This window comes from Microcaecilia unicolor, chromosome 3, assembly GCF_901765095.1.
Source record: "Microcaecilia unicolor chromosome 3, aMicUni1.1, whole genome shotgun sequence".
Classification (NCBI taxonomy): domain Eukaryota; kingdom Metazoa; phylum Chordata; class Amphibia; order Gymnophiona; family Siphonopidae; genus Microcaecilia; species Microcaecilia unicolor.
The window spans coordinates 97973475-97986837 of record NC_044033.1 but is presented as its reverse complement, the minus strand read 5'-3'; the positions used below and the strand labels follow the sequence as shown (position 1 = coordinate 97986837).

Genomic DNA, 13363 nt, shown 5'->3' with positions numbered 1-13363 from the left:
AGACCAGCTTCTGATAAACTCTCCCCTTCCCTCAGGAATCAGTGAGGATGGCATGGACCAAATGGTGCTCAGAGACCTGCTAGCCCTGTGTTGTCTTAATTACTCCTGATTAACATACCTTTTGTTCCATCTGGGAGCAGAGCTCTCTTTGAGAACAAAGGAGGCCAGACAGAGAAGCTCCATGACTAGTAACTTCAAAAGGAGAACCTGTGAAATTGGTCACCTTTCCTGACTTCAGAGAAGGTACAATGGAGTATGACTGGGAAGGAAGATAAGTTTTTTTGATCTCTTTGTTCTGGAGGTATAAAAGCAGAAGCACATGGCTCTGCTCAGGATCTCCATCTCCTTCTCTCTCTTTCTTTCTGCAACAGAGCATAGGACTCTGCATGCACATCTTCATCTCTCTCTTTCTTTCCCTTTGCACACCTCCATCTTTAGCCACCAGAGCACATGGCTCTGCTGGCTTAACTGTTCTTTCTCTTTCTCTAAACACACACCCAGAGACAGCCTTGTACCCTTTTACCTGTGCTGTGAGCATATATATATATATATATATATATATATATATATATATATATATATATATATATATATATATGTACATACAATATACTTTCTATATATATCCAAACCCGTGTGGATTGTGTACTCTTTGGGAACCCACTGCCTCTGTGAACTGGACTTGGGACCTTCCCTAGACAACGACTGCTGACAAGCACGTTACGTGTTAGTGACGTTAGAGGGCGGTACTAAGGATACCCGACTTAGACGCTACTCTCGAAGGTAAGCAGCCATAAGCCATATTATAAGTAGAGTATATTGAGACTAAAACTGAAATAACAATTAGCTGAATATGGACATGCTTTCATTCATTTTTAGGTTCGGAGAAATAGTTCCTCCTGACAAAGGAATATCCAAAATGCGGTCTCGCACTGAGGAACGGCAGTGAATAAATCCTTGCTCTTTAGCACGGGTTGTTGGTTTTGTGGCGTTCCAGTACCTGCCAAAGTGACCCGTGACTCTTATGAGTCAGTTGGTACAATTGACAAACAATATCCGAGTCAACAAAAAAACTGAGCACAAGTGTCTTTCCAGGTTTGGACATCATTGCAGGAGAGGATTTCTCGCTGGTTGTAGAGGGCTAGGGTCCCGCTTTTGATTGAACTTTTGGGCAATGATGAGACCTGCTTGGTATAGTTAACAACTGAATATAGTGTGTGGAATGACTGTGAACCATCTTCATTGAGTTGATATAATAACAAGGGTTGAATTATGGGTACACATGTGAACCCTGCAAAATTTGTGTGATTTAAAAATGTATGTGGATGTTTATTGTGTTGGTATATTAAAAAGTTTGTATATTTATAATTAGAGTGCATTTGGGGTATAGCTATTCGTAAGCATTTGCCAAGGCCAAAAATATGAAACCAATAACAACCAGTAACCACCCTCACTATGAAAAACAGAGAACCAAATAAGAACTTTGAAATAACTGCAACTTGATCCAGAAATCGGAATGCTTTCCGTGTTCCCATATCTGTCTGAACTCTGCAAAAGAGAACCCGGAAGGAAAAAATAGCCACACTGCACGGAAAATGAAAAAAACGTCAGCTGAACTAGGGAGGAATCCTGGACTCATCTGCTGCATTAAAGGAAAGAAAATGATCAGGTAAGACATAATTTTACTTTCCTTGCCACTTGCAGCAGATGAATCCAGGAACTAGTGGGATGTACCAAAGCATTCCTTAAGTAGGGTGGGAAGCCGACACTCCCCACGCCAACATTCCCGCCCCAAAACTCGCATTCTCCCGAGCAGACACGTCTAGCCTGTAATGCTTCGCAAAAGTATGACGGGACACCCAAGTAGCCGCCCAACAAATCTCTTCCAGAGATAAGGCTGACGCCGACGCCCAAGAAGCCGCCTGTGACTGAGTAGAATGTGCCTTCAGGGCCACTGGAGACGCCCGCCCTTGTAGCAGATACGCCGCTCCAATGGCTTCCCTAATCCAGTGAGCAATGGAAGCCTTAGAAGGTGCCTCACCTCTTTTCAATCCCGACAAGAGCACAAAGAGATGATCCGAGTGTTGAAACTCGTTGATCTGCAAGTACCGAAACAATGCTCTCCGCATGTCCAGGAAATGTAGCGAGGCAAACTCCCCCAGATAATCTTCTCTTCGAAAAGATGGAAAATAAACCGCCTGATTCACATGGAAAGCCTAAACCACTTTAGGTAGAAACGACGGCACCGGCCGGATCGACACCCTTACTTCAGAAAACTGCAAAAAAGGATCTCTGGAAGACAAAGCATGATTTTCAGAAATCCTCCTAGCCAAAGCAATGGCCACCAAAAACACTGTCTTAAGTGCTAGATCCTTCTCAGAAACCTTATTCAACGGCTCAAACGGTGGAGCCTGCAGGGCTCGCAGTACCACATTCAAATGCCACGGCGGGCACAGCTGCCGCAGAGGAGGCCAAAGCTGAAGAGCCCCGCGTAGGAAACGGACCACATCAGAGTGAGCTGCTAAAGAGAAACCGTCCAGTTTGCCCCTAAAACAAGCTAGCGTGGCCACCTGCACTCGAAGGGAATTAGATGTCAATCCCTTTTGAAGACCATCCTGAAGGAACTCCAGAATAACCGGAATGTCCGCCTGAAAAGGCGAGTCAGCACGCAAAGCACACCACGCCAAGAAAGCTTTCCACAGTCGCGCGTACGCTGCTGAAGTAGACTGTTTCCGTGCCCCTAAAAGAGTGGCAATGACTGGTCCTGAAAATCCCTTCTTCCTCAGCTGCCGCCTCTCAATAGCCAGGCCGTAAGACCAAAGCGGGAGGAATTTTCCATCTGAACTGCCCTTGAAGTCGCAATGGTGGCTCTGAGAGTGCTCGAACGAGATCCGCATACCACGGCCGTCGGGACCAGTCTGGGGCCACTAGAACGACAGGCCCCTGAAGCCGCCCTATGCGACAAAGAACTTTCCCTATCAGAGGCCACGGAGGAAAAACATACAGTAGCTGTTGTTCCGGCCATGGCTGGAGAAGACCGTCCAATCCTGCGGATCCTGGCTGCCGTTTGCGGCTGAAGAACTGGGGAACTTTGGCATTGCAAGCCATGGCTATAAGATCCATTACTGGTCTTCCCCAACGTTGACAGATCAGCCGAAAAGCCGAGTCCAACAACGTCCATTCCGCTGCATCCAAAAGAGTCCGGCTGAGAAAATCCGCTTCAACATTGTCTTGACCCGCACTGTGTGCTGCCAACAGACTCTGAACATGCGCTTCCGCCCATAATAGAAGATGAGACGCTTCCACTGCCAAGGGAAGACTGCGAATGCCCCCCTGCCAATTGATGTAGGCCACCGTTGTGGTGTTGTCCGAGAATACATGAACCGCCTGCCCCTGAAGAAGGTCCTGAAAACTCTGCAGCGCATTCACGACTGCTCGCAACTCCAGGCAATTTATCGGCCAAGTCCCTTTGAGAGGGGTCTACGATCCCTGGGCTACTCGATGAAGACAATGGGCTCCCCAGCCCACAAGGCTGGCATCCGTCACGACTACCCCCCAATTGGGAGACGCCAGAGAAACACCCGTCTGCAAATTGGCTGACCGGAGCCACCACGCGAGATTGTCCCTGGCCCAGCTCGACCAAGGAAGGTGTCGTTGATAATCCAGCGACGTCGGCGACCATCTGCTCAAAAGGAAATTCTGAAGAGGCCGCATGTGAGCCCTTGCCCATGGAATGACCTCCAAGGTCGCCATCATGGAACCGAGGAGCTGAACATAGTCCCACACTCGGAGAGTGCGACGACTCAATAAGGTCCATAACTGAGAAAGCAATTTGATCCTTCGCCCCTCGGGGAGAAACACCTTTCCCCGCTTCGTATCGAATTGCACGCCAAGATACTCCAGACTCTGAGTAGGAACCAGATGACTCTTGTCCATATTGACCACCCAACCTAAGGATTGCAACACCGCAATCACTCAGTCGGTGACCACTTGACTCTCCTCTGCTGTCTTCGCCCGAATCATCCAGTCATCGAGATATGGATGCACTCGAATCCCCTCCTTCTGCAGGTACGCCGCCACCACCACCATGACCTTGGAAAAAGCGCATAGGGCAGTGGCCATTCTGAAAGGAAGGGCAGAAACTGGAAGTGCTGACCCAGAACCATAAATCTGAGAAATCTCCGATGGGGCTGCCAGATGGAAATGTGCAGGTAAGCTTCCCTCAAATCGAGAGCCGTCAAAAACTTGCCTGGTTGAACAGCAACAATAACTGCCCTTAATGTCTCCATGCGGAAGTGACGAACCCACAAAAACTGGTTTACTTTTCTGAGAACAAGAATAGGTCGAAAAGCCCCTCCCTTCTTTGGAACCACAAAGAAGATGGAGTACCGACCTGTGCGCCTTTCGAGAGGAGGAACAGACACGATAGCCCCTATCCTTAACAGGTCTTGCAAACACTGCAGAACCGCTGTCCTCCTGGCCCGCGATACACAGCGGGACTCCAGAAAAAAGTCTGTGACGGGAGAGAAGAATTCTAGCTTGTAACCTTCTCGTACCACATCGAGGAACCACTGGTCCGAAGTAATTCTGGCCCACTCTGGAAGAAACAGAGAAAGCTGACCACCGATCTGCTCTCCTCCCGAGTGGACCTGCGCCCCATCATTGGGAGGCCCGAGAAGGAGCCCCCTGACGAGAGGGGGGTCCAGCCGGACGCTTCTCGTTGCGAAAGGAAGAACGCTGCTCAAAACGAGGACGCTGAAAGGCTGCGTTGGACCGCCCCGGGAGATACTGGCGCATCTCTCTGAAACGTGACCTTGAGGCTCCTTTCTAGGTCTTCCCCAAAAAGCAATTTCCCTCGGAAAGGCAATTTAATGAGCCATTGCTTAGAGGCCATATCTGTGGCCCAATGACGGAGCCACGGAAGACGCCATGAGGAAACAGTCAAGGCCATGAGTTTGGCCGAAGCACGGACTAAATCATACAAGGCATCCGCCAAGAACGTCAGCCCGCTATCCATCAGCGACATCTGAGGAGTTCCCGGCATATCAGACTCCGAAATCGAATCCATGACAGAATGTAGCCAACTGAGACAAGCTCTAGCTGCATAAGAACTACAAACAGAAGCTTGAAGTGTCAAAGCGGCCACCTCAAAGGCACGTTTTAAAGAGGCCTCTAACCGCCTGTCTTGCACATCCTTAAGTGCCACACACCACCTTCCACTGGAAGAGTAGTCTTCTTAGTGATCGCACCCTAGGTACACTAAACTGCTCTAAACGGTCCGCTGAAAACGGATACAGCCTGGCCATAGCCCTGGCTACTTTCAGCCCCCCATCCGGATCCGCCCACTGGGCCGAAATCAACTATTCAATAGCTTCAAGTACCAGAAAAGCCTTAGAAGGTAGTCTGGTACTAGCCATCTTGTGGTTGACCGCCTGAGAAGCCGCAACCTCAGGGTCCTCTATATTCAGGGCTTCCAGCGCCTCAGAGACAAAGGAGGACAACTCCTCCTTATGGAAAATCCTCATGGCGGAAGAGTCCTCCAGTTCGTCTGTGAGGACACCGCCCTCCATGTCCTCTACCCCTGCCTGCTCCGAGAGAGCCACCACGGAGGAAGCTGCAAGCGACTGTATGCAGGACCCCTCCTCAGACCCCAAAGAAAGCCTAGGCTTTTTAAGGGAGGAGAAATCCTCGGGGGAAAACCCAAAATCTCTTGGTTACCCCCAGACCCCCTGAGAGAATCAAAGGCCGAAGCTGTCGCAGTCGAGTGAGGGGGGGGGGGGGGGCAAGGCCCTTTTCAACAAAAACGCCGGATGGAGTAGCAAAATAAATTCTGGCGAAAACCCCTGCCCCGCAACGGAGGTCGCAGCAATGGCACCTGCACCACCGCCCACAGTGCCTGACGGCCCCCCTACCAGCGGAGAAGAAGCTTTGCCCAAAACCGCTACCGGAGCCGGCTCCACAACCAATCGCAAAATGGCACGAGAATCGTCAGGCTCTGGGCGGGAAAGCACGCTCTCGAGGGGGGGGGGGGCACCGCTGCGTTGTCGCACTAAATCAGTGCACCCCGTGCTGCAAAGGCCCGCTGCTGAACGCCGTTTCCCGCTTCGGGAACAGCGTTTTCTGCCTCCGCTGCTATCGCCCGTCCCCAAACAGGAACCCAGTAGGACTTACCCCGGTCCGGGAAAGCACGGGAACTGACAGCTGAGCCGAAGAAAAAAAAAAAACTCTCCAACTCCACTTCGAGGTAGGCTCAGACAAGCAGGCAACAGAAAACAGAACTCGGACAGCAGTAACACAAACCTGCTCTCAGCAAAAACACACTTCCCTGTGCTTCTCTGTTTTTCTTTTAAATAAATTCTATGGTTCTCTTTTTTTTTTTTTTTAGTGAGGACGCAGAAACAAACAGGGAAGGAAAGGAACAGCAAAAGCCTGTTCAGAGGGAATTTGAGGTGCAGCAGGGACCCAGCAACTGCGTATGCTGCCAAAGGGGACACCACCAGTCCACCACCCCCGGCTCAAACTGGCCACCGGCCCAGGAGCACCCTCAGAGGCCTTGGGCCCAGGAGCTGGAGAAAAAGCCGCCCACCACCTGCTGAGATAGAGACATACTAACTGAGAATGGAGCTGGCCGTCTGGCATCACTGCCTTTAGTTTGTTTATCTCTATCTCCACCTGCTGATAGGCGGACTTAACCCACTAGTTCCTGGATTCATCTGCTGCAAGTGACATGGAAATAAATGTTTAAATAGACAAATCTTTCTACCATGGAGGTCCCTGAATGTTGTGCTTCTCTCTAATTATGATTTTACATGATAAGGACAAACATCCTACATTACCCAACATCTTATCCTTCTCTTCACCAGGAAAAGAGCATAAAATCCTTGGCCTTGGACACTAAGACTAGAATCAGAGATCACAGCCTGAGAAGATCCCATCTCCAGTTATAAGCTATATCGGGAAGAACTCTGGAGGTTTATGACCATCAAGAATACAGGATCCCTCTAAAGATTACTATCTCTCATGGCCCATCCAAGAGCTACCTGGAGATCAAGCCAGGTTAATTATGGGTTACCTACATCTCTTGGCCAAACAACTTCCCCATTGAGGTACCATCCCCCCTTCTAAGAGGGCAATCTCACTCTGTCTGCAAACTGGCCATCTTTTCTTGCCCCTAGTCAGTACCATGCTCTAGCCACCTAAACATTGCCAAAGTCAACCTATGGATCCTTCCATGTAGGGACATAGATTAGGGCAATGAAGGGCTCAAAATGGAACCTAAAGGTGCTGCTGAATTAAGGCCCTTATCCTGTCTGGTGTGTAGTACCATCTACTCAATACTTTAAATGCATTTTGTTTGATCAAGACACATATAGAAGCTTTTTTCACCTCCCTGCAGATTGCTTTCCAGTCACATACACTTAATTCACACCCCAGATCCTTTCCCCACAACTGCAAATAAGGAAACTTAAAAAAAAAATCATTCCCCCGTATAAAATGGTATAAATGAGTAATGGTCCCCCTGAGCAGTCCCAAGGAGGCCCATAAGTTTTCAAAGTGTTCAGATTCATCAGGGTCCGATCTCAGCCACCCCTGACTAGAAATATCGCGTTTGACCTGTAAATAGGGAAAGAAATCTGTGGAAGATAGCCCATGAGACTCCCTCAGGTCCTCAAATGAGCGCATTTCCCAACATCTAAGAAATCCAGAAAATTAAGGAGGCCACGACAAGCCCAATCAACAAATAACCCTCGTTTCAGACCTGCCGGAAAGCCTGGTTCCTGGGTAATATGTGCAAATGAGAAGGAAGCACGAGAGCCCCCTCAGCTTGGTTTTAAGAGGCTCCACAGGGACAACAGATGCAGGACAAATGGATTGGATGTCAATCGTTTATAGGATCTACCAGAGAGAGATGCCCAGAGAGCTGCGTCAAGGGATAAATCCTTCACAAAATATTGTTCTAAAGTTCTATTGTTATAGGCCCCCTCTGGCACCAGCCAGATATAAGCTTTAATTGGGCAGCCCAATAGTACCACATTAAATTGGGTTTTCCCCTTCCTCCTAAATGCACCAATCCCCACATCACCTTCTTAGCTAGTCTCAAAGGGCGACCCTTCAAACAAAGCTGGAGATTTCAGACTGAAGTCGCACAAGGTCCCCTCTCGGTACTGCAAGGGGTAGAGTCTGAAACAGGAAAAGTAGCATAGGCAACAAGTTCATCTTTACTGCTGGAATCCTTCCCCACCACAACAGCCAACTATTCTTCCAATTGTTCAAGTCCTGGCGTAACTGATGAAATAAAAGGGCATAATACAAAGCACATTATTTAGACAGATGTCTAGGTATCTGTATACGCAGGTATCGGAAACTAACTCGGGCTCTACGAAAGGTAAAGGACTGTAACAATCTATCCTCTTCCTCCTCCTCTGATAAGGTGACTCCCATGAATTCTGACTTGTCATAGTTAACTTGAAAGCCTAACATTTTCCCAAAACTATCAAGATCCCTTATTATCATGGGCAGAGTCAGTTGGGGAGCTCTCACATAGAACAGTATGTCATCAGCAAATAAAGCAATTTTGTGTTCCATACCCCCTATCTGAATCCCCTTTATATTGGGCAGAGATCAAATTCTTCGAGCAAAGGGTTCAATAGACAATGTAAATAATAGGAGAAAAAGGGAGCAACTCTGTCTGTTACCCCTCGTAATGGAAAATAGTGAGAAGTAGCCCCATTGACCTTAATATGAGCCACAGGAGCTTCATAGAGACACTGCAACCAACTAATAAATTTAGAGCCAAAGTTCATAAATCGTAAAACCTCCCATAAGTAAGGCCACTCTACCCTATCGAACTCCTTTTCGGCATCCATAGTCAACAGAGCGAGTCCACCTGAGCCCGTGCCCCCCAGAGTAAATTTACAGTCCATCTTATATTGTCCACTACCTGATGTCTGGGTACAAAGCCAGACTGATCTGTATGATAAATTGGGGAAGCACCCTACTGAGATGATCAGCCATAATCTTTGCTAAAATCTTCACATCAATGTGAAGTAAAGAGATCGGCCTGTAAGATCTGCAAACCGTGGGGTCTTTACCAGGTTTTAACATTATCAATATCCCCGTCTCATGTATACTGGGCGGGAGGGAATGATCTGCGAAACTAACATTACCTACCCTCCTCAGAACAGAGCTAGCTCTTTAACAAAAAGCTTATAAAATTTTGCAGTGTAACCACCCCCGGAGCCTTCCCTCCTTTAAGCCCTTTCACTACCCGCAAGATCTAGGCCAGGGTTATTGGCATCTCTAACCTGTCCCAATCTGCTTCAATGAGGCTCTTCAACCCATCTCTAGCTAAATATTCTTGAATCTTGGCCGACTGAACCCCTTTGCCAGTTTAGTATAGAACTGAACAAACTCCTTCCTAATCTCCTTATCTTGGTAATACAGAATGTCTCTAGAACTCTTAATTTTAGTGATGGTATGCATAGCTTGGCATTTTCTAAGATGACGGGCCAGCATTCTCCGTGCTTTACTACTAAATTCATAGAACCTCTGGTGAGTCAATCACCTGTGAAATTCCATCTGATCTACCTGGAGCTTCTGTAGCTCTGATCTACAGGCTAACAGTGTGGGTAATAATGTGGGATCGCTCCCCCCCTAGTGCAGTGTCTCTAGACGCACCAATTGCGTGCAAAGCTCAAGCTCTTTAATACTTCGCTCCCACTTTCTTCTCGCCCCCCCACTTGATAAGATGACCACGTACCACTGTCTTGAAAGCATACCAAAGAATACCATCTGCTACCTCACCGTGTCAATAATTTCCATATAGTTTTTTATAACCTCACATATTTCTGCACACACCTTCATCAGTCCCAGTAAAGATTCATTTAATCTCCAGAACGAGTGGCGTTTCTCACCTTGTAAATCCCTCAAGTGAACCCAGACTAGGGCATGATTGGAGGTATGAATACGTCTGTCAACCTCTGCTGGACTTCAGGGTCCAAGTCAGAGACACGCAGCCATGAGAGTCTGAGCATCGCTATACTCTGGGCAGAGAACCTGGAAGCCAAATCAAAGGCGTCATAGGCGCCCCTGGCCAAGAACTTTCTACACAACTTCTGCTGCCTGACCAACTAGTAAAGTGATTCAGCCTGCTCCAGTGGGAGAGAATCCGCCAAATCAGACATACTGTGCACCAAGTTCCACAAGTAGATGTTTGTGTAGAGCTGGTAAGACTGAATACGGGACATATGCATAGAGACCTGATACATCTTTTGCCCAAAAGAATCCAGGGTTCTAGCTTCTCTGTCAGAGAGCGCCAAAGCATAGTTCCTAGAACTCCTAGCTCTTTTGAGCGTGGATTCCACCACTAAGAAATGAGGAGGATAATAAAACTCTGTGGAACTCTGGTCCAATACATGGTGTCCATCTTCTTGGGCAGGACAGGGACCAACAGAGAGGACTCCTAGTTCTTCACCTGAACATATTTCAGGATCCGGTGAAGGGGGAACGTCACAGTCTCTCTAGGAGGAGATTCATAGTCCAGGACCTCAAACATCTCAGCCCCGGACTCGCCCTCCATCTCCAAACAAACAGAAATAGCAGCTGACATTTCCCATACAAAACCTGGGAAGGAAATGCACTCAGGTGGAGACTTCCTCCTTCTTCTGGAGGGGTCAGATGGGAATCCTCCTCTAAGTAGTACCATGGATCCTCTTCAGAATCCAATGAGCGCTCATTGGTATCGGCAAAAATCTCATGGGAGGGCCAAGAGCGAGCCTGCCTTGAAACAGAGAAGCCATGTCCTTGAGAAAGGCATTGAGGTTTTGGTTCCAGCCTCGACTCCGGCGAAGCTTCCTCCACCGATGTTGAGGGAGTGCCCACATGGGTGCTGTCGACACCGATGCCACACGCAACACCAGCGGAGACCTCACCAGAGGGTGGGGGCCTTGCGGGGCAAAAGCAAGTGGCACGGCTGGTGCAAGTACCCCAATGTCGATGAACACTGTTATAAAAACCCCGCAAAAGTTCAGGGAGAATAGTCCAGATGCACTCATTGAGAGAGACCACTGGGAAAGGCTGGGGAGCCGATTCAGAGACAGACTGCTGAACTGCAGGGGTCGAGACAGGTGCCTGATCCTGGCTGCATGCAGACCAGGGCATCGGCACCTCCTATATGGAGGAGGAGTTATCTTCCCGGTGCCAACGCTTCTCAGGGATACGGAGCCCCCCGGCACAGTGAGTCGAGGGGCACTGATACTGATGCTTCTTAGCCTTCGCCCGATGCTGGTCATCAATGCTCCTTGGTGCCGACAAAAATGACACCAAACCCCCACATTGGGTTAGTTCCGATGCTGACTGGTCCCAGGTGCCCTCCACAGCAGTCGGCATTGAAACAAGTGGAGATCCACTTCATGTAAGTCCATTCCAAGTGTCAGAGACAGACCTATCAGACATATGGACTGATGCAACTCCCAACATCGATGCCAATGCTGATAACTGAAGCCAAGGTTTCAGACCGGGCTCTAAAAGTCTTTTGAATTTTATAACTTACATGCATACTTGTGCACTCCGCCAACACTCCACCCCTATACTCATCTATTGGCAAAGTATGTGCCATCATGTTAAAGTGCATAATTTTACACCAGTTGGAAGTTTTTAACAGGTTATTTGTGTGTCTATGTGGCCACAAGACACAAAAATTACTTTATAAAATTAGTCCTTAAAATCACTGTACTGAGTAGTGGAAGCTTTATCAGATGAAATCCTACTGAACGTGCAAAATCCACCAGCCTCAAAAATACAGAAGTTGCATGGCCTGAAGCTGAGTTTAGTCTAAGACACAACGAAGAAAACTAAAATAAGAAAAAGTTTCTCCTTTCTTATTTGAATTTCCTTTTCCTCCTCCTCTTTTTTTTTTGTAACCTGATACAACAACAACATTGGAAAAATTAATGAGGACAGATTAGTTTTCACAAGAGTCTAACAAAGCAGAAAAAAATCAAATGAGGGGAACAAAGACTCTGGCGCTCATTTTCAAAAGGGAAAACTGTCTCAAAAGCGGTACAAAGCACCAGGTGGACTTTTTCAAGGGAAAACGTCCAAGTTACAATTTTCAAAACTCAGATTTGAGATGAACTTTATCTGCAGTTCATCTAAATCACAAGGAATTTGTTTTGGGCGGGATTTAGGCAGGTCCAGAATTTGGATGTTTTCCCAGGATAATGGAACAAGATAAAAACATCTAGTGCAAAAATTGGAATGTTTTCATCTAGACCCGTTTCAATCATGACTAAGTCACAAAAAGGTGACCTAGCTGACCACTGGAGGAATTAAGGTATGATCCCCCCTTTAATTCCACAGTGGGCATTGACCCCATCTCACCCGCAAAAGATGTGACAGTACATGCCAAGCTCAGTGACGGCTTCAGGTATTATGCCTACTCCTATTACAGCAGCAACATGGTCCCAGGAGTAGGCAAGTGGTCAGTGCAGTGAACTGCAGAGAAAGGGACCCAGAGCCATATCCCACTCTAACTAGTACCCCTGTGGTGGAAATTGTGAGCCTTCCAAAACCCACAAAATACCAACTGCACCTATAGAAAGGAGACGGACCTGAGGGCTTTTGTACAGTTAAGTACAGTATGTTTTTTTTTTTAGGTGTTCTTGGAGGGCTTACAATACAAAATAAGGGTGTTAAGGTGGGATTTGTACCTGGGTCCCTTTATGTAGAGTCCATTGCTACCCCTCTGCTCTGTTGGAATGTGTGCAAAGACAGTTTACCAGAAATGGTGCCACAAAGTCATGGTTTCTTTTTGTGTGTTCTTCTCTAGGACTTTTTTTTTTTAATGGTACCTAAAGACATACATACCAAGCACAAAAACATCTGTAAATTAGAGATTTTCAAAACAAAACAAAAATTCCAGTTCGAAAATTGCTATGTTCAGGATGAAAATTTTCAATGTTTTCACCAAAATGTCTATTAGACTTCATATCAAAAATGCCCTTCTCTATGTATAGGAAAGGCTGCACTGGGTAAGTTGTTTCATCCTGATGCTGTGCAATGACATCACCCTACTTTTCCTTTGATAAGGATATATATATTTTTTTGCCATTTAATTTTTTTTTTCATATTCATTAAAGTACTTACATTTGTCTTTAACTGCAAAGTTATCTGATGCTCTCGACCAGCAGAATCATTTACTTTTAGCTGAATGGTGCTGAACTCACTATCTACAAACACGAGCCTATTTTGGAAGGTAAAAAAGGAAAATGCTCAGGGTATCAAAGAGAATTATATTTTGAAACATCTGCTATACTCCTGCTAATCTGTTACAATTATTAATCAGAGGAAGTCCTATATGACA

The 13363-nt window shown here is 47.0% G+C and overlaps 1 protein-coding gene across 3 annotated transcripts in view; it reads right to left on the bottom strand.

Moving 5' to 3' along the window:
* The window catches only part of FANCL (FA complementation group L), a 294740-nt gene that overhangs the window by 168454 nt on the left and 112923 nt on the right, over window positions 1-13363 (bottom strand). For all 3 annotated transcript variants that reach the window (XM_030196202.1, XM_030196203.1, XM_030196205.1), the window contains exon 6: window positions 13147-13243. In XM_030196202.1, the coding sequence (XP_030052062.1) occupies window positions 13147-13243 (97 nt within the window). The remainder of the gene's footprint in view (window positions 1-13146; window positions 13244-13363) is intronic.